Source organism: Euprymna scolopes, chromosome 46 (genome assembly GCF_053919585.1).
Source record: "Euprymna scolopes isolate OS-2025 chromosome 46, ASM5391958v1, whole genome shotgun sequence".
NCBI lineage: Eukaryota > Metazoa > Mollusca > Cephalopoda > Sepiida > Sepiolidae > Euprymna > Euprymna scolopes.
This window is the reverse complement of record NC_136527.1, coordinates 19,376,563-19,404,062: the sequence shown is the minus strand read 5'-3', so window position 1 is coordinate 19,404,062 and position 27,500 is coordinate 19,376,563. Positions and strand designations below refer to the sequence as shown.

Genomic DNA, 27,500 nt, shown 5'->3' with positions numbered 1-27,500 from the left:
GCCATTTGTTTATTTCAAATATATCGATAAACACTGCATGTTTTTCGGACTGATTAAACATCTTACATTAAATAAAAACACTAAATAACTTATCCAGTTAGGTAGAATAGTAACTTATCTTGCCTTTGGTAACATTTATTTGTTATATATTTATTTTTTTGACAACTTTTTCGAATTTATATGTATAGTAAAACAAACCCAGGTTTTTTGTTTTTAATTAGAGACTGTAAGACTTGTTTAATTTTGTAATGTTTTATTTTCAATAAAATAAAATTTTAAGGCATCAAAATTTTGGTCAATTCTGAATTTTGCATGAAACAAAAACAAATGACAATATGGCAAAAAAAGTTTTTGTCCAAGAAAAAAATTTTTTTTTTTTTGTAAGTTGATGTGCCGGAAAGATAGGGGTGGGATCACATTAATTTGAATATTTATATTTGTCCGTCTGTAGTGCTCAACTTCGATAGAGCATTTTCATTGTTACATGGGCCGATTGTATCGACGCATCTTAAATGTATCATCATTTTTTGTTCTGTTAGGTGGGTGCGCCTAGGAGCGAGGGAGGATGGTCATGCGACTTAATTGGAATATTTTAATTTGTTTCATTAAGGTCCGTTGTTTGAAACGTTAAGTGTCCGCAGAATTTTGGGACTCTGAAAGTTTTAGTCTGTTAAAATTAGCGTGAGAATTTAGAACTCTTGCATGTCCTTCTGACGGTGTGCTCGGCTCTGTCGATTCTCCAGTGCCTGGGGGCTCCCAGTGACCCGAGTCAGACGCTGAGTCTAAACCCGAACAAGACTTTGGCAGTGAGGTGGGGCAGACCCCTCGTCCGTCGTCATCGGTCGACGAGGATGACTGCAGAGAGCTGGAGGTTAAATGGACCAAAGGGTGCGGACTTCTTCTACCTGGAGACAATGGGAGTCGACAAGCAGTTCCAGATTCTCGATGTTGCTTCGGGTGGGGTTGATGAGAGTGATAGGGAAATGTCTCAGAATTTGTGTCGAGTGAGTCCGCAAAGCTGTGTTCCGACGCCAAGTCAAAGTCCGACGGCGTTAGTGCATCCAGAGAGTCGTGGTCTTCGGTGCTTTGGTAATCGTCTTGGATTTTATTTTGTAAAAGTTTGTTCCCGATTTCTTGGAGTTCGTGCTCGTCAAACACGTCTTTTGATGACATGGATGCAGAGACGGACGTCGATGTGGAAAAATTCTCACAGTCCTGTGTGCACATCCCGACCACTTTTAGGACGCAGTCCAACTTCTTCATGTAATCTAAGTGACCTTTGACCTGAAAGAAGCAAAATTTAGGGAATTAACAACCATTGCTACGTGTCACCCATAAGTAAAAAGAAAAACATTGACAAGTTTCATAGTTTTAACGTCAAAGTTTTAAAATCAATAATTGTGCAGTAATTGTCAAACGATGATTAAGAAACGAAACTACGTAATACCTGGGAAAAATCGTTACCAAGATAAAAAGATCAGTTTTTTTTAATGCAGGGGACATTCATTATTTTACGATTTTAATAGTAAATCATAGACATTACAAAGTTAATTTTGATAGTTCGAATTGAGTTGTCTCTCTTTATTACATATAGCGGATCAAGATAATGTTCTCACTTCCTTTGATTTTCTTAGTTAAAAAAATTTACTTGTTCAAGTTACGTGATATTTGGAATATGACATTTTCATTCCATTATGATTTGAACATCTAAATAAATAATTGCGAAAGATTTTTCCATTCATCCTTCTTTAATAAAACGCGTTATCATCATCATCATCATCATCATCATATATTAACCATCATCATCAACGTATTAATCATCATATAATCAATCACATATCGTATTAATCATCATCATCAACGTATTAAGCATTATCACCATATTCTATTATCATCATCATATCCTATAATTCATCATCATCATCATCATCATTGTATTAATCATCATCATCACATTAATCATCATCATCATATTAATCATCATCATCACCATCATACATTAATCATCATCATCATCGCATTAATCATCATCATCCTCGTATTAATCATCATCATCATTGTATTAATCATCATATTGTATTAATAATCATCATAATCATGATTGTATTAATCATCATCGTTATCGTCATCGTATTAATCATATTAATCATCATTGTATTAATCATGATGATCATTATCATATTAATCATCATCATCATCATTATTATATATTAATCATCATCATCATATCCTTTTAATCATATCGTATTAATCATCATATCATATTCATCACCATTATCATCATACCACATGAATCCAAAATTTCTATTGTTAACATTGGTTTCCCCGATATTTTTTTTGTGAGAATTCTTTCTAGAAAGACATCGACAATTACAGGAAGTAAGATTGCCAACATCCTAAGTGAAAATGATTTTTGTGGAATGAACAGGATTCGAACTTGTGACACCCAGGTCATCAGTTGGCATCGTTAACCGCTTGAACACCATCAGCATGCAACATTAGATTTCGAAATATTTTATATATATAGTAATCTGCCAACGTCAACAGTAATCTTCAGGATTTCTTAATTTGCATATTTATTTCATAAACAACTTCTAATTAATTAATATCCTCTAATATCCTTTTTTTTTAAATTGCATTGTCATATTTTTTTGTATATTTTTTTTTTACGCGAGTCGACACTTATCAAGGCCCGAAGGCCACTCGAGGATACGCGTTAATGAAAGTAAGGTGGTCATGTAGTAATCGTTAATGGTGTAAGTTGGGTAGACTTTGATTATTTACGGGGACAAAAGAACTTGTTTACATTGGACTTGAAGGTTACCATATTGTAGTCGGTTGGGAAACAAACCAGCAGAACAGTGTTCCACGGGCGTGCAGTTCTAGGGAATCTGCGTTCAGATTTAGGCACAGATAGAGAGTGGGGAAAATTGTTGATAGCGGATCTAGTTAGTTGTGTGTTATTTGTGAAAGTCTGGCAAAGATGGGACCATAGATTGGAGCTCAGACGAGCACTTGCCATGAAAATAACGATAGAGCAGAGACAGGCTCGCAACGTATCCTCTGTGGGAAAGAGGTTGCAAGTAAGAGAAAAGGACATCACCTACTAGATTTCAAAGCCAGTTTTGAACAATGAAGGCTGGATAGGGCACAGCCCAGCAGCTCTTTCTCGGATATGGCAATGGTCTTGGGGAGGCCTCAAGTTTTGACAAGCTTCTCGGCTTGACCGTTACTCCTGATCTTAAATGGAACACGTACATTAAATCTGTTGCCAATGCTGCTGGAAAAATGGTGGGATCCTTCGATCTATCCAGTAGATATCTCACAACTAATGCAATTCTCTATCTATATATGAGCCAGGTACGTCCAAGGATGGAGTACTGTTGCCACATCTGGGCAGGAGCTGCGAGAAAGGATTTGTCCTGCCTTGATAGAGTACAAAATAGACTTTGTAGCCTCGTAGGAGATGTCCTTTTCTCTTCTCTGCAACCTCTATCTCACAGAAGAGATATTGCGAGTTTGTCTCTGCTTTATCATTATTTTCATGGCAAGTGCTCGACTGAGCTTCAATCTATGGTCCCCCTTCGCCAAACTTTCACAAGAAACACTCGTCTAGTTTAAAACACTATCAATAATTCCCCCCACTCTTTATCTGTGCCTAAACCTAAACGTAGATTCCATGAACAAAGTTTATTTCTTAGAACTGCATGCCTGTGGAATTGTCTTCTATTTTCCTGCTTTCCAGCTGACTACAATATGGTTGTCTTCAAGTCCAAGGTAAACAAGTTCTTGATGAGCCGTTCTACTTAAGTTAACAAATTTACCGAATTTCCATTACTAACGATTACTATAGTCCAATTGACTACTGTACACTCTTAACCCTTATCCTCGAGTGGTCTCTGGGCCTTGATAAGTGGTTATGTTTATGTAAAAAAAAAAAAAAAAAGAAAAAAGTACTCCATTTTAGAATGTAAAGGATTGCATCAGCTGTGAGATATCTACTGGAGCAGTAGAGTGATCCAAGTATTTTTCCAGCAGTATTGGCAACAGATTAGATGTACGTGTTCCATCTCAGATCAGGAATAGAAATTATCTGCAATAATTTAATTGCTAGCACAACATCTGATGTTCTTTTCCTCCTTCACGGTACGGGTTCAAGCCTGCCTGCCTACTACCACTTTTTTTTTTTTTTTGCTCAACACACACCTCCAAACATCCGGACAATGCTGGGCACTCAGGCTAGTCTATTATATATGTTATGTTTGCCGTTCATTTTCCTCGCCAACTGTTATGTTTGCAGGTTGAACCAAATAACGTAGAAAGCAATACAAATGAAGACTCAACAAACAAAAGTAGATCAATAAGAAGTGTATTAGGAAAAGTATATTTACAGTATATTTACATAATGGTTGTCAGGTAAGAGAGTCTTGGCTGGAGAACATATCTGCTGTCGGCTCTGCCTTCGGTGGCTTCTGGTTAACACACACTCAGACTAACCGAGTCTTGCTATTTATGTGTAATATTATCCACATATGTAAATGAGTGGGTGCCACCACAACAATATAAATCTCACTTGTCTGTTTAAATGTATGTATGTATGTATGTTTGTTTGTATGTCTGACAAAAACTTTCGACAGAGGCAACGGATCCTGATACAATTGGAATCATTTTGAAGCTTGACGTCTCGACCGACAGATATCAAAAAATTGGCTAAAAACATTAATTCTTTCACCCTAAACTCAGCCGTTTTGTACAAGGAAGGGTCGATTTTGTTTCCGACATCTGAGAACAGATACTGTTGAATAGTAGGAGTATATATTTCAAGATGATGCGAAGTTAATATTGGGGCACACATATAACGACGATGAGGGGGGACATTCATACCAGTTCTTATATGCTTTTTGGGGTGGTCATATATAACTGTTCTTATAACTGTTATGATATTTTGAAGTTGAACGTTAAAAAAACATTATTTTTTGTACCAATGTAATATATAGATGGATTAATAGATAGATAGATAGATAGAAATAATACCGACAAAGGGATTTAAAAATTTAGTCGAGTGTTATCTGTGAAAGTCCGGCAACAAAGCGACCATAGATTGGAGCTCAGACGAGCACTTGTCATGAAAATAATGATAGAGCAGAGACAGGGTCGCAATGTCTCTTCTGTGGGGAAAGAGGTTGCAGGGAAGAAAAAAGGGCATCACCTACTAGATTTCGAAGGGTTAGGGTTAGGTTGAACTAACAAGGCTGGATAGGGTTAGGGTTAGGTTGAACTAACAAAGCTGGATAGGGCGCAGCCAAGCAGTTCTTGCCCGGATGTGACAATAGTACTCCAGAAGCAGTAGATTGATCCAAGTATTTTCCAGCAATATTGCCAACAGATTTGATATGTGTTCCATTTCAGATCAGGAATAGAAATTATCCGCTATAATTTAATTGCTAGTACAACATCTGATGTCGCTGAGAACAGATACTGTTGAATAGCAGGGGTATATATTTCAAGATGATGCGGCGTTCATATTGGAGCACATATATAACGATGAGGAGGAAGACGTTTATACAGTTCTTATATGCTTCTTGGGGACTTCGTATTAACAGTTCATCATGACGATGACTGTGACAATTCTTGAGCGGAAGACTTTTATATATCAGACAGGGGATTGTTCTTCTTAACATATACCGAGGAGAGGGTGGTATGACGCACGGTTCTTAACACAGAGATACATAATCTTCGAACGGTTACACAATGTTCATTATAAGATGATTAACACAATTACCTTTCGTTCGTGATGAAGGATGTGACACAAGATAACAGTTACAACATAAATGATGACTTCTTTATTCATCGGATCGACCGGTCGATGACATCAGGAATTGCGCTTGTATCTACATGGTCAATCTTCTACCCTTCGCCTCTAAGGGACTCTCCTCTCCAACTGACTGTCAACACTTCTAGTCAACTGACTCTCTGACTGACTAAAATCTGAACCACACATGGAGAAATGTCCTTTTTCTATGACGACAGAAGTGTGTTTTCAAACCTGACTAATTTCATGTGGCTTTTCATATATTTGTCCAAAACACACTTCTGGCAAACAAAGAATCCTCACCTAACCTATTTTTTAGCCTAACCTATTTTTTAAACAATATATTATTAATTTGTATTGTTCATTCTTTTAACTGACATTTTAATATTCAGATTTCTAAAAGAATTGGACAATCAACTTAATTTCTAACATTCCATGTCTTAACCTCGTGTTATAGAGCATCTCTCCTCTCTCTCTCTCTGGCTCTTTCATACTCTCTCTATCTTCTCTCTTTGTGTCTCTATTAGATAGTAGATCGAGAGAGAGAGGGGGAGGGGGGGAGGAGGTCAGAGAGATATTTTTGTAGTTAATCCACGTTGCAGGAAGTGACGTTTCATCTAACCGGATGTCATGTGATGCTACGAGGCAAGGTTGGTGAAACGTTGAGTCTCTCAGAAAATGCCGAGCCGAGCAGAAGTCTAAAATGGTTCTCTCCTAAGTAAGGGGGGAGATGCGCGCCCCAGACGTGGGACGTGGTAGGTACCCACAGTGGAGACCATCGACGGCGGCATCTGCAGATCATGCCTGGGAGAATAAAAGGTTGAAAACCCAACATCTGTCTTCATCTTGTGTATTCCGGCGAAAACAGCAAGAGAGCTCCACGCAGATGAAGACTCTCTCAGAGCAGCGGAACAAGGTATGAATCTTCTTTAATTCAAACACATAAATACACAACAAGCGCCCTAACCACTAGACAAACGGTTTAAGGGATCTTGGGTCCCGTTCTCTCGTCTCTTAACACTCGTAATATCTCTCTCTCTCTCTCTCTCACCGTCGTAAACTTCTTCTCTTCAGTAGTAAAATGGACACGTCATCACCAGGGTACCAGTATCCTTCAAGTAAAGTGTCCAAGTCAAATCCTCTTCTTCTCCCTCCCTTATGTAACACTTGCCTACAGGGTTCGATTATAGGCTTATCCTAATCTCATTTTAACTTATCTAATATTCTTCATATTTACATGAAAAAGGGACAGCCCTTTTCCATGTAGCATAGGTACTTCTGCAGTTTATGAACCGTGCTGAAATTAGTTCTTAACACAGAGGAGGGGAGATGCATAATCTTCAAAGAGTTACACAATGTTCATTATAACATGATAAACACAATTACCTTTCGTTTGTGATGAAGGATGTGACACAAGGCAACATAATGATGACTTCTTTATTCATCTAATCGACCGATCGATGACGTCAGGAATTCAAATTTGGATCTACATAGTCTAAATGTTCTCCCTTCGCTTCCGAGGGATTAACTGACCAACTATCTGCCTCTCTTGCTGACTGACTAAAATCCGAACCCATGATATGGAGAAATGTTTCTGACGTCAGAAGTATGTTTTTCAAACGTGACTAATTTTCATGTGGCTTTACATATGTTTCTCCAAAACACATTTTTGTCAAACAAAAGAATCCTCAATATATAACTCTAACCTATTTTGAAACAATATATTTTTTATTTGCATTGTTCATTCTTTTACTGACATTTTTAATAATCCGATTTCTAAACAAATGGACAATCAACTCCTTTTTCCGATATAAACAATATTTAACTATTCTAATAGAATTAAACAATACAGTAAATTTCTCACATTCCATTTCTTAACTTTGCCTTCAGGGTTCGATTCTAGGCTTATCCTAATCTCATTTTCACTTGTCTAATATTCTTCGTATTTACATGGGAAAGGAAACAGCCGTTTTCCATGTAACACTCTTATCTGTCGAAGATGAGAATCTGCAGAGACCCGTGGCATAGTGGTTGCAGTACTTGGTAAATTTCAGGGTTGTTTTTAGTGACATTTTCACCCCCAAACAAGGTACAGTGTCACTTTAACATAGGGGGCTACTATCTGGGACATAATTTGCAGAAGTACTAACTAGGGAGTTGAGCAGCAACATATCTGTTTACAAATAATGATGACTTCTTTATTCATCTGATCGACCGGTCGATTGACGTCAGGAATTCGGTTTGTATCTACATGGTTATTCTTCTACCCTTCTCCTCTAAGGGGAATCTTCTCTGACTATGTTAACTCTTGGCTGATCAACTCTCTCTAACTGACTCTTGCTCTGACTAAACTCCGAGAAATGGTCTTTGTCTATGGCATCAGAGTGTGTTTTTTCTAACGTGACTAATTTCACGTGGTTATGCATATGTTTGTCCAAAACACACTTTTAGCAAACAAAAGAATCCTCAATTCTAAACTAACCTATTTTTTTAAACAATATATTTTTAATTTGCATTGTTCATTCTTTTACTAACATTTTTAATATTCCAATTTCTAAACGAATGGACAATCGACTCTTTTTTCCGATTTAAACAATATTTAAAAATAGACTAAATTTCTCACATTCCATTTCTTAACTTTGCATACAGGGTTCGATTCTAGGCTTATCCTAATCTCATTTTCACTTGTCTAATATTCTTCGTATTTACATGGAAAAGGGAACAGCCCTTTTCCATGTAACATTCTTATCTGTCGAAGTTGAGAATCTGCACAGACCCGTGGCATAGTGGTTACAGTACTTGGTAAAATTCAGGGTTTGTTTTAGTGACATTTTCACCCCCAAACAAGGTACAGTGTCACTTTAACATAGAGGGCTACCATCTGCGACATAACTTGCAGAAGTACTAAGTAGGGAGTTGAGCAGCCAGATGTCTGTTTACAAATAATGATGACTGATCGACCGGTCAATTGACATCAGGAATTCGGCTTGCATCTACATGGTTAATATTCTACCCGTCGCCTCTAAGAGGACTCTCTTCTGACTATGTCAACTCTTGGCTGATCAACTCTCTCTACCTGACTCTTGCTCTGACTAAAATCCGAACCCATAATATGGAGAAATGGTCTTTGTCTAAGGCGTCAGAAGTGTGTTTTTTCAAACGTGACTAATTTCACGTGGTTATGCATATGTTTGTCCAACACACTTTTGACAACAAAAGAATCTTCAATTCTAATCTAACCTATTTCGAACCAATATATTTTTAATTTGCATTTTTCATTCTTTTACTGGCATTTTTAATAATCAGATTTCTAAACGAATGGACAATCGACTATTTTTCCGATATAAACAATATTTAACTATTCTAATAGAATTTAACAATACAGTAAATTTCTAACATTCCATTTCTTAACTTTGCATACAGGTTTCGATTCTAGGCTTATCCTAATCTCATTTTCACTTGTCTAATATTCTTCGGATTTACATGGAAAGGGAACAGATACTACACTTTTTAATTTGTGCCAATTTTTTTTTTTTTGTTTCATTGCTGCAAGGAAATATGCTTACCACATCGCTCAGGTCAATATTGTGCATACAATGGTGCTGCATCTTCACCGGCATCAAACCTGCGATGTGTACCTGCATCGAAGATGAGCGATATAAAAACTTCAGCATCCAGTCGCCTCTGAGAAAAAAAAAAAAAAATTTTTTAATTCAAATATAAAATAAACATAAAAGGAATGCCGAGTCAAGATCTTTCTAGCAGCTCTTGGATCAATAGATTCTCTCTCCTCTGATGTTGATCACGTGATGCAATGGGGAAAGAGGTGGCTGGTTGATTTTAATGGCTCTTATATAGATAGAGGATTAGTCAAGATCTTTCTAGCAGCTCTTGCCCAGATGTGACAACAGTACTTAATCCGTGGACGTACCTGGCTCTTTTATAGGTATATCAGTGAGAGATCGATAATGAATGGATGAAAATAACGATACATCAGAAACAAACTCGCAACATCTTTTCTGTGAGAAAGAGGTTGCAGGGAAAAGAAAAGGGCGTCCCCCACAAGGCTACGAAGTCTATTTTGAACTCTATGAAGGCAGGACAAGTCCTTTTTAGCAACTCCTGCCCAGATGTGGCAACAGTATTCCATCCTTGTACGTACCTAGCTCTTATATCTAGATAGAGAATTGCATCAGCAGTGAGATAGTACTTTCTGTTAGACGGGTGTTTCTTGTAAAAGTTTGGTGAGGAGGGACCATAGATTGGAGCTCAGCCAAGCACTTGCCATGAAAATAACGATAAAGCAGAGACAAACTCGCAACATCTTTTCTGTGAGAAGGAGGTTGCAGGGAAGAGAAACGGACATCCCCTATGAGGCTACGAAGTCTATTTTGATTTGAACTCTATCAAGGCAGGATAAGGCCTTTCTACCAGCTCCTGCCCAGATGTGGCAACAGTACTCAACCCTAGGACGTACCTGGCTCTTATATAGATAGAGAATTGCATTAGCAGTGAGATATCTACTGGATCGATAGATTCTCTCTCCTCTGATGTTGATCACGTGATGCAATGGGGAAAGAGGTGGCTGGTTGATTTTAATGGCTCTTATATAGATAAAGAATTATTAATTAATTCTTCTATATCTTTCCTCACATGGAAGGGTACTTTGCAATATCTTTGAGCAATGGGTGTGTTCATTTTAATGCATCTAAAACCAAGATTCTATCTTTACATCATCAAAAGTCAAGATCTTTCTAGCAGCTCCTGCCCAGATGTGGCAACAGTACTCCATCCTTGGACGTACCTGGCTCTTATATAGGTACAGAATTACATCAGCAGTGAGATATCTACAGGATCGATAGAAGGAGTCATACAGTTCTAAGAAGGAGTCGGGCAGTTCTAAGAAAGAAACTTTGTTCATGTAATCTACGTTTAGGCTTAGGCACAGATAAAAAGAGGGGGAAATTATTGATAGTGGTTTCAGCTAGACGAGTGTTTTTCATGAAAGTTTTTGCGAGGGGGGACCATAGATTGGAGCTCAGACGAGCACTTGCCATAAAAATAACAATAAAGCAGAGACAGGCTCGCAACGTCTCTTCTGTGGGAAAAAGGTTTCCGAGAAAAGAAAAGGGAGGCAACTAATGAGTGGAACAATGTCGTGTAAATTTGGTAAATCGAATTAATTAAGAGGACGGCTCATCAAGAACTTGTTTACGTTGAACATGAAGACAACCATATTGTAGTCAGTTGGAAAGCAGGCAAATGGAACAGACTTCCGCAGCCGTGCAGTTCTAAGAAAGAATCTTTGTTCATGGAATTTACATTTAGGTTCAGGTAAAAAGCAAAGGGGAAATTATTGATAGCGGCTTCAGCTAGACGTGTGTTTTTTCGTGGAAATTTGTCAAATGAGGGATCATAGATTGGAGCTCAGACGAGCATTTGTCATGAAAATAACGATAAAGCAGAGACAGGTTAACAATATCTCTTCTGTGGGGAAAAAGGCTGCAAGGAAGGGAAAGGTCATCCCTACTAAGCTACGAAGTCTATTTTGAACTCTGTCAAGGCAAGATAAGTTGCTTCTAGCACCTTCTACCCAGAAGTGGCAATAGTACTCCACCATTGGACGTACTTGGCTCTTATAAAGGTAGAGAATTGCATCAGACGTGAAATATCTACTGGAGCGGTACAATGATCCCACAATTTTCCCAGCAGCCTTGACAACGGATTTGATGAAGGTGCTCCATTTCAAGTCAGGAGTAAAGTTCAGACCCAGATGCTTGTCAAAATATGGAGCCTTGCCAAATAGTTACCCTTATGTCCAAGTGATAATACAAATTAAATCCGTTGCCAAGGCCGCTGGCAAAATGGTTGGATCCTTCTATCGATCTAGCAGATATCTCACTGCTGATGCAATTCTCTATCTATATATGAGCCAGGTATGTCCAAGGATGGAATACTGTTGCCACATCTGGGCAGGAGCTGCTAGAAAGGACTTATCCTGCCTTGATAGAGTTTAAAATAGACTTTGTAGCCTCGTAGGAGATGTCCTTTTCTTTTCGCTGCAATCTCTGTCTCACAGAAGAGATGTTGCGAGTTTGTCTCTGCTTTATCATTATTTTCATGGCAAGTGCTCAACTGAGCTTCAGTCTATGGTCCCCCCTCGCCAAACTTTCACAAGAAACACTCGTCTAGCCGAAAACACTATCAATAATTCCCCCTACTCTTTATCTGTGCCTAAACCTAAACGTAGATTCCATGAACAAAGTTTCTTTCTTATAACTGCATGCAGTGGAATTGTCTTCTATTTTTTCCTGCTTTCCAGCTGACTACAATATGGTTGTCTTCAAGTCCAAGGTAATCAAGTTTCTGATGAGCCGTTCTACTTAAGTTAACAAATTTACCGAATTTCCATTACTAACGATTACTATATTGTCCAATTGACTACTGTACACTCTTAACCCTTAATCTCGAGTGGTCTCTGGGCCTTGATAAGTGGTTATGCCAATGTAAAAAAAAAAATCTCCTTTTTGGATGAAAAGAAAGTGTATATATTTCCAAACAAAATCAGAGTAAAATAAATGGTAATAGTGGTTGTGAGCCAACGAGTTACGGGTACATGTGGTAGTGTGGTAGGTGTGTCAGAAATTTCGTGAAAAATAGTGAATAATTCCACCCCGTCTTTCCAAGCTTATAACTCCTCAAAAAATCTAATTCAAGCCCTAATTTTTTTTTTTCAATTAAAGGAGCAAGGATCAAGGTTTCATTAAAAAAACAACAAAAAAAAACAAACAACGTGGGTTTTTTTTAAAAAGGTTTTAAACTTCGGACTTTACAGGTAAATTTCTAAAAAAAACTACTTTTTTTTTGTTTTAAATTTGAATATATTATTTATTGACCTTTTCTCTTCAATTTGTGATATATAACACTTTGGTACATAAATTAATTATTTACTTTTTGAGAGACATTTAAAAATGGGAGGCGTGAATTATTCGACCCCGTCTTTCCAAGCTTATAACTCCTCGAAAAATGTAATTCAAGCCCTAATTTTTTTTTCAATTAAAGGAGCAAGGACCAAGGTTCCATTAAAAAAAAAAGAAAAAACAAATAACGTGGTTAAAAAAAAAATGTTTTAAACTCCAAACTTCATAGGTAAAATTCTAAAAAACACTACTTTTTTTGTTTTAAATTTGAATATATTATTTATTGACCTTTTCTCTTCAATTTGTGAGTAAATTAATTATTTACTTTTCGGTGAGTAAATTAATTATTTACTTTTTAATAGAAACTTGAAAATGGGGGGGGGGGCGTGAATTTAAAAAAAACGTTTGTCTAAAATATTAAATTCGGTTTATTGGAAAGAACATAAAATTTCACATTGACCCTGAAAATATCGTGAACATAGAATCAATAGAAAAATTTTGATAGATTTTTAAAGTTTAAAAATTGAAAAATATTGAGTTCGTAAAATTCATTACTGTTTTTTAAAAAATAAAAAAAATATTTCTATTACTTTTTATACAACTTTAATAGTTTATTTTGGAAGTATAATCCATAAATAAAATAAACAACCCACTTTTAAAAGAGAAATTACGAGTTTTTTTATATTTTATTTGCAGTTTCGTGTTAGGGGTGTCAAAAATTCTGATACACCTAGTTGTGTGGTACAGTAAAAGAAAAAGCAAAAATTTATCCGGAATCTGGGATCAACAAGGTCATCAGGTGTAAACTGAAATTTCACAAACAATCTCGACGTTGTTTGCAAGGCAACTGAAAAGGCTAACCTGCTTGCCCATCAGTTGCCTTTGCAAACAGATGATCTAAAAATTACCCCTTCTGAAGTACGTGATATCAAAAAAAAAATCTAAACACTTCAAAAGAAATTTGATTGGATTCCTTGGCTTCTAATGAAATCGAACTTTATTTTCTCACACATACACACACACAAAAAAAAAAAAAATGCACACACAACATACAGAAATGAATATACAAATTGTACACAGTTAAATTTTACATTGAACGCTGGGGTTATTAGTTAGATTAGGATCCACAGAGTGATTGAGGTATTTTGGTAAATGTTGCCAGTCAAGAGTAAGACTTCAAAGTCTCATCTGTTACATAGTCAAAAAGACCCTGTACCCTCCCCCTCCCAATTTCTTGTAGGGCCTTGTGCCTAATTTTGTTGAATTGAATTTTTTGTACGTTTTTTATGTTCAATTTTTTCTTTCTCAATAAAATATATAAACAAGATCAAAGTGTAGTATCTGTTCCGGCAGATACTGCACTTAAGATAATTTGTACCAGTCAATGGAGGGGAAACCCTCTATACTGGGACAATTATTATTTTTGGTAACCAGAGTGCCCCCTTTTTGCCTACTTTAAGGGGAGCTGGTTTTTACCTCACATTAAAAACGGCCTTGTGCCTAATTTGCTCAGTGGGGGAGCAAATAAATACCATCTGTTCCGACAGATACTACAAGCAAAGACCAGATGTGGGGGCACCCCCACATATCTGACCAGTCAAGTCAAGGATTCGTCACTTGACACTCAGTCCAACAGGTGAGGGGCCGGGAACCGGCCCAGCACCTGTTGGACTGAGTTACACCGCCTGGGTAATACCTAGGAGGTCCACCCTCCCAGGCCTTGCCACCGGGCTTTCCGGTGGGGCAAGTTTATTGCTTGCTGCCTGAGGCACCCCGACCGGGGAATGCCGACGGGGTTACTCAGGCAATTTTTAAAATTGCAGGAGGGCCCCTCCTTTAGGGGAGCCTGCAGGGTTCCCACTTTCCGGCCTTGTGCCACATTTTGCTGATGTGGGCAGCAAATAAATATCAACCCCACATATCAGACCTTGGTCACTGAAGGGGAAACCCTTCATACCAACAGTTACTATCCAGCTCCCATTTCCCACCTCTCGGGAGCTGGTCCCCTTTTCCCTCCCCCTCCCTCTCTCTCCACATTAAAAACGGCCTTGTGCCTAATTTGCTCAGTGGGGAAGCAAATAAATACAATCTGTTCCGACAGATACTGCAAGCTATGACTAGCCAGGACTAGCTATGACTAGCAAAGACCAGATGTGGGGGCAGCCCCACATGCCTGACCTTTAACCAGCTCCCATTTCCCACCTCTCGGGAGCTGGTCCCCTTTTTCCCTTCCCCCTCCCTTCACTCCTCACATTAAAAATTGGCCTTGTGCCTAATTTGCTCGGTGGGGGAGCAAATAAATACCATCTGTTCCGGCAGATACTGCAGGCAAGGACCATATGTGGGGGAAACCCCACATATAAGACCTTGGTCAATGTAGGGGCAACCCTTCATACCAATTGTAACCATCCAGCTCCCCTACTCCCCGGGGAGTTGGTCCCCACTTCCCCTTCACTCCTCACATTAAAAATCGGCCTTGTGCCTAATTTGCTCGGTGGGGGAGCAAATAAATACCATCTGTTCTTCAGATGCTGCACTTCTATTTCTTGTTCTCTTTCGGTGGAGGAGAAATCCTTCACGACTGAGACAATTTTTTATTTTTGTACCTTTTCTCCACATTAAAAAACGACCCTGGTGTCTAACTCTGTCCCGTGGGGAGGCATAGTAAATAGGTACAACGAAACAAAAAAGGTTTAACGCATGTGTTAACATATAGACATGCGAGACCCAACACGTTGTAACAGAGTATGTCGCAAGGAACGTAGGACAAGTAATAACTAAACTCCCCTTTTTTTTATACAACAACAACATCTATTTCTGGGCACGTTTTTTGTTTTTTTACACAGGAATCACCATTTATCAAGACCTGGAGGCCACTCGAGGATAAGGGTTAATGGGTATACATGAGTCAATATGATTATAGCGTAGTAAACAAAAGTAGTGGGAGTTTTGTAAATTGAATTACTTAGGGGAATAGCTCATCAAGAACTTGTTTACATTGAACTTGAAGACGACCATATTGTAGTCAGTTGGAATGCAGGAAAACGGATTTTTGTTCATAGTATCTACATTTAGGTTTAGGCACAGATAAAAAGCGGGGAAAATTATTGATAGTGGTTTCAGCTAGACGAGTGTTTTTCGTGAACATTTGGTGAGGGGGGGATCATAAATTGGAGCTCAAACGAGCACTTGCCATGAAAATAACGATAAAGCAGAAAGAGACTTGCAACGTCTCTTCTGTTGGTAATTGGGAAGAGAAAAGGGACCTCCTCCACTATTTCCTCACGGAAGCCATTTTTTTTTCCATCATTTTCTCAGCTACCTTGGCAACAGATTTGATGAAGGTGCAAAGTTCAGAAATGGCAGAAACACTAGAAGATGACCTCCAATCTGTATTGGAATGGGGACAAAAATGGATGGTCACATTCAATTCCTGCCAAGACTAAACTTGTTTCCTTCAATAATTACAAGAAACCTTCTCTACCACCAATAGCAATGGCCAACGACTCTTTATCTGAAAGTACATCTTTTAAACTCCTCGACCTAACGTTCACAGGAAACATGAGTTGGAACAATTGCATTGAGAGCATTGCCAGGACTGCTGTGAAAAAGGTAGGTTTTCTCTACCGTGCTAGAAAGCTATCACCCGAAAGTATCCTGTACCTCTATAAGGCCACCATTCGTCCATGTATGGAGTATTGTTGTCATATTTGGACTGGTGCATCTGCTACTAGTCTCTCACTCCTTGACAGGGTTCAAAAGAGAGTCGCCAACCTGATAGGTCCCGAACTGTCATCTTAGCTTCAGCCTCTGTCCCATCGATGAAATGTTGCATCCCTCTGCCTGTTCTACAAGTATTTTAATGATGAATGCTCTGACGAACTGCAAGCACTTGTACCCGACGTAAATACCCCCGACAAACCCGACAAGCAGCTAAATCCCACCCCTTCACAGTAGAGATCCCTAGATGTAAGAGAGTCTTCTACTCCAGTAGTTTCTTCTCCAGAACCGCTAGACTTTAGAATTCCCTTCCGGGTTCCTCCTTCCCCAACTGTACTGACATGCAGAAGTTCAAGTGTAACGTGAACTGACATCTTGCTGCCCAACTCCCCACATAGTACTCCTGTAGCTTATGTCCCTGATAGTAGTCCCCTACATCAAAGTGGCAATGTGCCTTGTTTGGGGTGAAAGTGTAATAATGAAAAAAAGAAGACCCAGAAGCTCGTGAAAACATGGAACCTCGACAAATAGTAACACTTTATGTTCAAGTGACAACACATCTCCTTTTGGGGGGGGGGAGTATATATTTTCGAAACAAAATCAAAATAAAATAAATGGTGATAGATTACAGGTACATCTGGTAGATTAGAAATCGAATCAAATACCAAATATTTTTCACCATCAAAAAAAAAAAAAAGCAAAAATTTATCTGGAATCTGCCATCAACAAGATCATCACTAACAACTTGGCTTCAGAAGGAGTATTACGACTTTGTACCCTTCTCTCATTACCCCCCTCCTCCACCAACTTGACCCTGCTGGACTACTTCGTTTGGTCATAAGTCAAGAACATCACCAACATGACCTCCCACAAGACTAAAGCCAGCTTGATCGCTACCATCCGCCGAGTATTCGTCAAGCTCTTGCCAGAGCTTGTGGAAATGGCATGCTCCCAGTTCCAGACCCGTATCAAGGCAGTGATCGAGGCTGAAAGAGGCTACATTGAATAGATATCAGCTCTACTACATAATCAAGTTACCTGAATTGATTTTTTTCAATAAGTTTTAAAATAAAGCTGTAGTATTGTTTTCTTTAAGGCAATACTTTTTATCAGTGATTAAGGCTGAAGGCAGCTATATATCCATCCATCCATCCATCCATAGCCTTTGAGCCCCTGGGGGAGCATAGACCATCTACAACTTTATAGATGCTTTTATAGCGAGGAGTTCTTTTTTCGGGATGGGGTTGCTGGCCTCACGCCCAACCTTCCCAGAAGGTACATACAGCGCCTAGCCTTCCCAAATGCTCACTTATCTGGTACTGTCCCGGCTTAACGTTGCTTAACTTCAGTGATCTGGTAAGCACCGGTGTGTCAACGTGATTGTGTCGTACTCAGCTACATATGGTGCCAAATTTATTGTTCCGTCCTGCAAATTTAAACATGGATGATATAAAAATTGTGTCAAGGTGAAGCTCTCCGATGAATGCACAAGAAAAACAAGGAGATGCTTACCTGCAATAACCGTTGATTAATTTCCCACTGACCACCCTTGTGAGCGGTTCCCAATACGACGTATTCGCACTGACAGGGGCTCCTAGCAAGATTACATCTTCCAAGATCCCTTCACAACCTAGAAGAACAAAAATAATAAAAATAAAAAAAGATAATCACAAATATCCATTTTTCCGTCAAACTCCTCAACCTAACATTCACGGGCAATATGAACTGGAACAAATATATTGAAGACATTGCAAAGGCTGCTGCAAAGAAGGTGTGTTCCATCTATCGGACTAGAAAACTATTCACATCTGAGAGTATCCTGTACCTCTACAAAGTCATCATTCGCATACCATGCATGGAGTATTGTTGTAACATCCGGGCTGGTGCATCTAAAACTAGTCTCTCACCCTTGGATAGTGTTCAAAAATGAGTTTTCAATCTAATAGGTTCCACTTTGTCAACAAAGCTCCAACACTTGTCCCATCGCCATAATGTTGCATCTCTGTACCAAATATTTTAATGGAATGAGCTCTGATGACTAAAATATTAATTTATAGCCACCGTTAAATCAAAGTATAATTTTTTATTTACTCACAACAAAGCATATCGCCACTTAGACGTAAATAGTAACAAGATGTTGGTTTACATTACATTTAAACTTCTGTATATCAGTACAGTCAAGGAAGCAGGTAGCAGGAAGGGATTCCAAAGTCTAGCTAGAAGGGATGAAGGGATGAAGGGATGAAAAGAAAGGATGAAGGGATGACAAGAAGGGATGAAGGGACGAGAAGAAGGGATGAAGGGACGACAAGAAGGGATGAAGGGATGAGGGACGACAAGAAGGGATGAAGGGATGAAGGGACGACAAGAAGGGATGAAGGGATGAGGGACGACAAGAACGGATGAAGGGATGAAGGGATGAGGGACGACAAGAAGGGATGAAGGGACGAGAAGAAGGGATGAAGGGACGAGAAGAAGGGATGAAGGGACGACAAGAAGGGATGAAGGGACGACAAGAAGGGATGAAGGGACGAGAAGAAGGGATGAAGGGACGACAAGAAGGGATAAAGGGATAAAGGGATGAGGGACGAGAAGAAGGGATGAAGGGACGAGAAGAAGGGATGAAGGGATGAGGGACGACAAGAAGGGATGACAAGAAGGGATGAAGGGACGACAAGAAGGGATGAAGGGATGACAAGAAGGGATGAAGGGATGAAGGGATGAGGGACGACAAGAAGGGATGAAGGACGACAAGAAGGGACGACAAGAAGGGATGACAAGAAGGGATGAATGGATGACAAGAAGGGATAAAGGGAGGACAAGAAGGGATGAAGGGATGACAAGAAGGGATGAAGGGATGACAAGAAGGGATGAAGGGATGAAGGGATGAAGTACGACAAGAAGGGTGAAGGGAAGAGGAACGACGAGAATGGAAGAAGGAACGACAAGAACAGATGAAGGGATGACAAGAAGGGATGAGGTACGACAAGAAGGGATGAAGGGATGATGGACGACAAGAAGGGATGAAGTGATGAGGGACGAAAGAAGGGATGACAAGAAGGGATGAAGGGACGACAAGAAGGGATGAAGGGATGAAGGGACGAGAAGAAGGGATGAAGGGATGGAGGGATGAAGGGACGACAAGAAGGGATGAAAGGACGACGTGAAGGGATGAAGGGACGACATGAAGGGATGACAACAAGGGATGAAGGGATGAAGTACGACAAGAAGGGATGAAGGGAAGAGGGACGACGAGAATGGAAGAAGGGACGACAAGAACAGATGAAGGGATGGCAAGAAGGGATGAAGGGACGACAAGAAGGGATGAGGTACGACAAGAAGGGATGAAGGGGTAAGGGACGACAAGAAGGGATGAAATGATGAGGGACGAAAGAAGGGATGACAAGAAGGGATGAAGGGACGACAAGAAGAGATGAAGCGATGACAAGAAGGGATGAAGGGATTAAGGGACGACAAGAAGGGATGAAGGACGACAAGAAGGGATGAAGGGATGACAAGAAGGGATAAGGGACGACAAGAAGGGATGAAGGGATGACAAGAAGGGATGAAGAGACGACAAGAAGGGATGAGGGACGACAAGAAAGTATAAAGGGATTGAGGGATGAAGGGACGGCAAGAAGGGATGGAGAGATGAAGGGAAAACAAGAAGGGATGAAGGGATGGAGGGATGAAGGACGATGAGAAGGGATGAAGGGATGGAGGGATGAAGAGACGACAAGAAGGGATGAAGGGATGGAGGGATGAAGGGATGAAGGGACGATGAGAAGGGATGAAGGGATGGAGGGATGGAGGGATGAAGGGATGGAGGGATGAAGGAACGACAAGAAGGGATGAAGGGACAACAAGAAGGGATGAAGGGATGGTAGGATGAAGGGACAACGAGAAGGAATGAAGGGACGATGAGAAGGGATGAAGGGAGAACGAGAAGGGATGAAGGGAGGACAAGAAGGGATGAAGAGACGACGAGAAGGGATGAAGGGACGACAAGAAGGGATGAAGGGATGAAGGGAGGACGAGAAGGGATGAAGGGATGAAGGGACGACAAGAAGGGATGAAACTATTAGATTAGTAAGCTTTCTAGCATTTAAGGACCTCAACAGTAAAATGGTGGGATTTTATTACTAAGCGGGTTTATCAGGGATATGTACGTGGAGGCGACACAAGTGCAACGAGTTCATCAGAGCACATTCCATTAAAATATATCAGAAGTAACTTTTTATTAATCTTAATGTTTTAAAAATATTTGCTTAAAATTTTGGAATTCAGATAATTGCTATTTAAATTTTAAATTGTTACAGAGTCCATGACATGTATCGCGTGAAATGGTCTCATGTTGACGAAGAAGCAATGTATCGGTAAGCGTATGATATGAAAATTGACAATGAGATGGAAAATTATGAAAAATAAAAAAATAAAAACATGCTACTTTAAACAAAAACACTAAAAACATATCCACTTAGTTAGAAAAGTAATTTATCTTGCCTTTGATAACATTTATTTGTTATATATTTGTTTTTGTGACAAGTTTTTTGAAACCCCAAAAACTAAATAAGTTAAAAAAAAAAAACAACAACAAAAATTAAAAACTTTATTTTCATAAAAAAAAAACAATAAAAAATAGTCATCTTAATTCCATCTATTAATGTGGTACTGGGTTGAACACAATAAAGGTTACCGATTACATAGATCAAACCCAGAACTTCCGTTGACAGAGCGTGCACCTGTGTTGCCAGATAGGTCAGTGAGTGTAGTTTGGGTGCAAGCGGTTAACAGAAATTACAGCCCACACGCACACAACCTGATATAAATAGAAACGAGTTTTTAGTCAGTCAGTTGAGAGTTGAGTTCGAGTTTTGAGTTCGACAAACACATTTCTCGGATGGAGCGTTTTTCGTGGAGCGACGAGAAGCAGCTATATATGGAAGATGAATCAAAACAGAATAGAGCAATAGGGATGCACCATTTGACCATGAAGCATATAAAGTCCCAATTAGCCAGGAATAAAGCTTGTGTTGTTGCTTTTGCTATGAGCTTATTGTTCTAGGTGAACTGACATGGTCAAGAGATGTGATGAAAATATAAGGTACATTTCTGCTTATATTTTATAAATCTCCGAAAAGGGCTGAGGTGCTGTAAATATGAACACTGACTCAAAATAAGCACACACCATCATTCCCCGCACTCCCCCTTCAAATATTTTTTTTTTTTACATGCGGTTCACCACTTATCAAGGCCCGAAGGCCACTCAGGGATAAGGGTTATTGCATGTACAGTAATCAATGAGATAGTATTGTAGTAATCATTAGTATTGGGGGTTTTGATAGAGTGTCTTACTTAAAGGGGGCGGTTTGTCAGTTGATACTTGAGAGTTGAGTTTGAGTTTGGAGTCTGAAAAATACAGTCATCAGATAGAGCATCTCATAGAGCGATGAGAGGCAGCTATGTCTGGGGGATGAATCAATAGAGAAATTCCCACCCTACTTCTAAGGATAGGTAGAGAACAGGGGCACACCATTCGACCATGAAATCAATAATTCCAATTGTGCAGAAAATGAGCCTTGCATTGTTGTTATGAGTTTTTCGTTCTAGGTGAACTGACATTTCTGCTTTTATTTTATAAATCCCCCAAAAGCTTTGTTCATGGAATCTAAGTTTTGATTTAGGCACAGATAAAGAGTGGGGAAAATTATTGACAGTGGTTTCCGCTAGATGGGTGTTTTTCGCGAAAGATTGGCGAGAGGGGACCAGAGATTGGAGCTCAGACGAGCACTTGCCATGGCAATAACGATAAAACAAAGACAGGCTCGCAACGTCCCTTCTGTGGGAGAGAGGTTGCAGGGAAGAGAAAGGGTGTCCCCCCACTAGGCCACGAAATCTATTTTGTACTCTGTCAAGGCAGGCTCTCTGACTGAGAAAATCTCCACGTGGCTTGGACCAATTGTCAGCTACTTTCTTGGGATGCAACAGGACCCACTTGGACCTTTTGGCTCAGAAGTCGACTAAGAAGGGAAGACAAATATTCCAGCATGGCGACCACCATATGAACTCTTATCTCTATTCTTTTATCTAGACATACATATATACGGTCTGTCTAAAATAGAAAAGGTAGTTTGCTTGAAGCATTGTTGGTAAATAAATATCGTTTTCCCATTTTTGTTCAAATAGTACATCAATTCAACAGCCAGTTTCCCCGCATTGCTACAGCCTTCTTATACTCCTCCAGACATGTCAAGAAATTGAAACATTTTCATAATAGCTGCCTCTGCAGATTGTTGAAAATCAAATGGCAATAAAAAATACCAGACGCAGAGGTCTTAGCCTGGTTAAACCTTCCATCAGTACACACCATATTACAGTAGTGCCAGGTTCATTAAAAAAAACATAACATGCAGCTGCAGCCAAGATCGAACTTACTACACAAGTTTGTAGTGTAATTCAAATCTTGTCCATAATCAAGGGTATTTTTTATTGTGACGCCATCACTAGATGGGTTGCATACCACGGCTTAAGAGAGGACCATCTACCTTCAAGGAAGGATAGACTGCACCAGTTTCCCAACCTGGTATTTTACCTTGTAGTACATACAGTGCCTCGCCTTCTCAAATGGTTTCCCATTTGGTACTGGCCCGGCATTGCTTAACTTTGGTGATCTAGTGAGAACTGATGTGTCAACGTGATTGTGCCGTATGTTCATATATGCCACACACCTGATTCAAGTTTCTCAAAATGGCTCCTTTATGGTTAGCTGTCCAAAGGAAAAAGACCCGCGGGAGGACAGCAGAAACGGTTTAAGGACAATGTGGAGGCCTCTGTCAAAACGTTTGGTTTTGATTCAACCTCATGGGAAAAAATAATGCAAGGCAGTAGTTTTATTTTTTTTTTAAATGTACTACAGCTTTTAATTTCATGGAGAACGAGTGACAACAAGCCCACCGAAAACTACAAATAGCGACTCGCACTTGAACAAAAAAAAAAAAATGTGTTGTCACATCAAAAGTTCGAATAAAAGAGAAAGAGATATAGAAAAATGCCGAACAGGAAGTAGAGAACGCCACCTGTCAGAAAAACTGCTAGAACTTTTCTGGAAACAGAAATTACTCTTGAAAAGAACAAAAGATTTGACTTTGAAATCCAAAAGTTTACAGAAAAAACAAAAATTATTTTTTCTCAATACTCACTCTTAGAATTGTTCATCGGAACTGGAAAATAAAATCATCCAAAATGATACCCACATATGACAATTTGTTTTCTGCACGAGAATGAAGAAAGTTTCCACGAAGAGGAAAACGAGTTGAAAGCATTTTTTTGTGTGGTACTTATAAGCATTGTGTAGAATAATGAAGATGGATTAGAATTCAGATGTGGTGAACGTATATTTGGATAGTGAAGCTATTGACATGTTACAAAAATTACAGAATTTTGACTTATCAGAAAAATTTCAGAATTTTGACGTGTCACAAAAATTTCAGTATTTTGACGTGTCACAAAAATTTCAGAATTTTTACGTATCACAAAAATTTCAGAATTTGACGTGTCACAAAAATTTCAGAGTTTTGACGTGTCACAAAAATTTCAGAATTTTGACATGTCACAAAAATTTCAGAATTTTGACATGTCACAAAAATTTTGGTATTTTGACATGTCACAAAAATTTCAGAATTTTGACATGTCACAAAAATTTCAGAATTTTGACATGTCACAAAAATTTTGGTATTTTGACATGTCACAAAAATTTCAGAATTTTTACGTATCACAAAAATTTCAGAATTTTGACATGTCACAAAAAATTCAGACTTTGACATGTCACAAAAATTTCAGAATTTTGACGTGTCACAAAAATTTCAGAATTTTGACGTCACAAAAATTTTGGTATTTTGACGTGTCACAAAAATTTCAGAATTTTTACGTATCACAAAAATTTCAGAATTTTTACGTATCACAAAAATTTCAGAATTTTGACATGTCACAAAAATTTCAGTATTTTGACGTGTCACAAAAATTTCAGAATTTTTACGTATCACAAAAATTTCAGAATTTGACGTGTCACAAAAATTTCAGAGTTTTGACGTGTCACAAAAATTTCAGAATTTTGACATGTCACAAAAATTTCGGTATTTTGACATGTCACAAAAATTTCAGAATTTTGACATGTCACAAAAATTTCAGAATTTTGACATGTCACAAAAATTTCAGAATTTTGACATGTCACAAAAATTTTTGGTATTTTGACATGTCACAAAAATTTCAGAATTTTTACGTATCACAAAAATTTCAGAATTTTGATATGTCACAAAAAATTCAGACTTTGACGTGTCACAAAAATTTCAGAATTTTGACGTGTCACAAAAATTTCAGAATTTTGACATGTCACAAAAATTTTGGTATTTTGACGTGTCACAAATATTTCAGAATTTTTACGTATCACAAAAATTTCAGAATTTTTACGTATCACAAAAATTTCAGAATTTGACATGTCACAAAAATGTCATAATTTTGACGTGTCACAAAAATTTCAGAATTTTGACTTGTCACAAAAATTTATATTTTGTAAAAAAAAATCGTTTTCTTGTGGTACTAATAAGCATTGTGTACGCAAGAAAGTGCAGTGGTAGTGCTGGTAGGTTTAGATATGATGACCAATTTATGTGCAAGAAATGTCAGAAAATGAAGATGGATTAGAATTCAGATGTGGAGAAAGTATATTTGGATCATGAAGCTATTGACTTGTCACAACATTTTCAGAATTTTGATTTGTCACAAAAATTTCAGAATTTCGACTTTCTCACAAAAATTTCTGAATTTTGACGTGCAAAAAAATTTTCAGAATTTCAACTTGTCACAAAATTTTCAGAATTTAGACGTGTCACAAAAATTTCAGAATTTTGACGTGTCACAAAAATTTCAGAATTTTGACTTATCACAAAAATTTCAGAATTTTGATTTGTCACAAAAATTTCAGAATTTTGACGTGTCACGAAAATTTCAGAATTTTGACGTGTCACAAAACTTTAAGAATTTTGACTTTCTCACAAAAATTTCAGAATTTTGACGTGCAAAAAAATTTTCAGAATTTCAACTTGTCACAAAATTTTCTGAATTTTGACGTGTCACAAATATTTCAGAATTTTGACGTGTCACAAAAATTTCAGAGTTTTGACGTGTCACAAAAATTTCAGAATTTTGACTTATCACAAAAATTTCAGAATTTTGACTTGTCACAAAAAAAATTCCTTTTCTTAAAACAAAATAAAACGTTACACACATTTTATTCATAAATTTTATTCCAATAATACACGACTTATAAATTTTTATTTGTTTCCCCATAAGACAAAATGTAACACAAGGTCGTTTTTAACGTGGGAGAAAACCAGCTCCCCTCAAAACGGGGAACGTTTAACAATTTTTTCAAATTTTTGACCCCCTTAAAAACTATTTTAAACAGCTAAAGACCCATAAAAGAGTGGCCCCAAAAAAATCAATCATTTGAGGCTCCTAGCGTAGCTCTACCACTTAGTTTTGGAGGAGATAGAGTTTGAAAATGTGGAGACAGACAGACCGACGGACAGACATAACCGTTTATTTTAGTTTTTCTTCAGATCACCTAAAAAATTAAAGTTCTGTTACGTTAAAAAACGTTGCGGAATTTTTTTTTGGGGGGGGGATCATTTAGATTCTTAGAGTGTGTTTTTATTTTTGTTTTTTAATTTTACAAAAGAGTCACACTTATCAAGGCCCAGAGGCCACTCAAGGATAAAGGTTTATGAGTGTACAGTAGTCAAAAGGACAATATCATAGTAATCGTTAGTAGTGGAATTTGGTAATTTAGATTACTTAAGGGGAACAGCTCATCAAGAACTTGTTTACATTGGACTTGAAGATGTCCATATTGTAGTCAGCTGAAAATCAGGCAAACGGAAGACAGTTCCACAGGCGTGCAGTTCTAAGAAAGAAACTTTGTTCATGGAATCTACGTTTAGGTTTAGGCACAGATAAAGAGTGGAGGAAATTATTGAAAGTGTGTACAGCCGGATGAGTGTTTCTTGAGGATGTTTGGTGAGGGGGGGTGACCATAGATTGGAGCTCAGACGAGCATTTACCATGGAAATAACGATAAAACAAAGATAAGCTCGCAACATCTCTTCTGTGAGAAAGAGGTTGCAGGGAAGAAAAAAGGGCATCGCCACTAGGTTACGAAGTTTATTTTGAACTCTGTCAAGGCAGGATAAGCTGCTTCTAGCAGCTCCTGCCAAGATGTGACAGCAATACTCCATCCTTGGACGTACCTGGCTCTTATATAGGTAGAGAATTGCATCAGCAGATGGATATCTACTGGATCGATAGAAGGATCTCATCATTTTTTCCAGCGACTTTGGAAACAGATTTGATGTAGGTGTTCTATTTTAGATGAAGAGTAAAGGTCAAGTCCAGAAGCTTGTCAAAACATGGAGTCTCCCCAATACGAGAGCCATTAATTTCAATGGATGCCAGGTGTAATATCTTCTTCTTTTTTTTTTTTTTTTACAAGATAGTCACCACTTATCGAGGCCAGAAGCCACTCGAGGATAAGGGTTAATAAGTGTACAGTGGTCAATAGTGGAGAGCTGGCAAACTGGATTACTTAAGGGTAACAGATCAAGAACTTGTTTACATTGAACTTGAAGACGACCATATTATAATAGTCAGTCGGAAAGCAGGGAAGACTAGAGCCATCCATTTCAATTGATGCCAGATGGGGATCAGATCGTTGATGGTGTGGAGAGAGATGCTCGAGATGCATTAAAAGTAAACAGCCACCACTTTCCCCATTGTACCACGTGCTCAAAATCAAAGGAGAGAGAATCAGAGAGAACTTGGTCGTTTACGGCATTTGATATACTGCCATAGTTTATTTTGAACTCTGTCAAGGCAGGATAAGCTCTTTCTAGCAGCTCCTGCCAAGATGTGACAGCACTACTCCATCCTTGGACGTACCTGGCTCTTATATAGATAGAGAATTGCGTCAGGAGTGAGATATCTACTGGATCGAT

General features: G+C 38.5%; 1 protein-coding gene across 3 annotated transcripts in view; it reads right to left on the bottom strand.

Annotated features, from left to right (window-relative positions):
• Positions 1 to 233: 233 nt before the first annotated feature.
• Positions 234 to 27,500, bottom strand: part of LOC145270497 (transmembrane and coiled-coil domain-containing protein 4-like) — a 252,081-nt gene continuing 224,814 nt past the window's right edge. For all 3 annotated transcript variants that reach the window (XM_080126157.1, XM_080126159.1, XM_080126158.1), the window contains exons 12-14: positions 17,965 to 18,082; positions 9,379 to 9,496; positions 234 to 1,284 (exon numbers count right to left, since the gene is read on the bottom strand). In XM_080126157.1, coding sequence (XP_079982283.1) covers positions 628 to 1,284; positions 9,379 to 9,496; positions 17,965 to 18,082 — 893 coding nt within the window. In that variant the 3' untranslated portion in view covers positions 234 to 627. The remainder of the gene's footprint in view (positions 1,285 to 9,378; positions 9,497 to 17,964; positions 18,083 to 27,500) is intronic.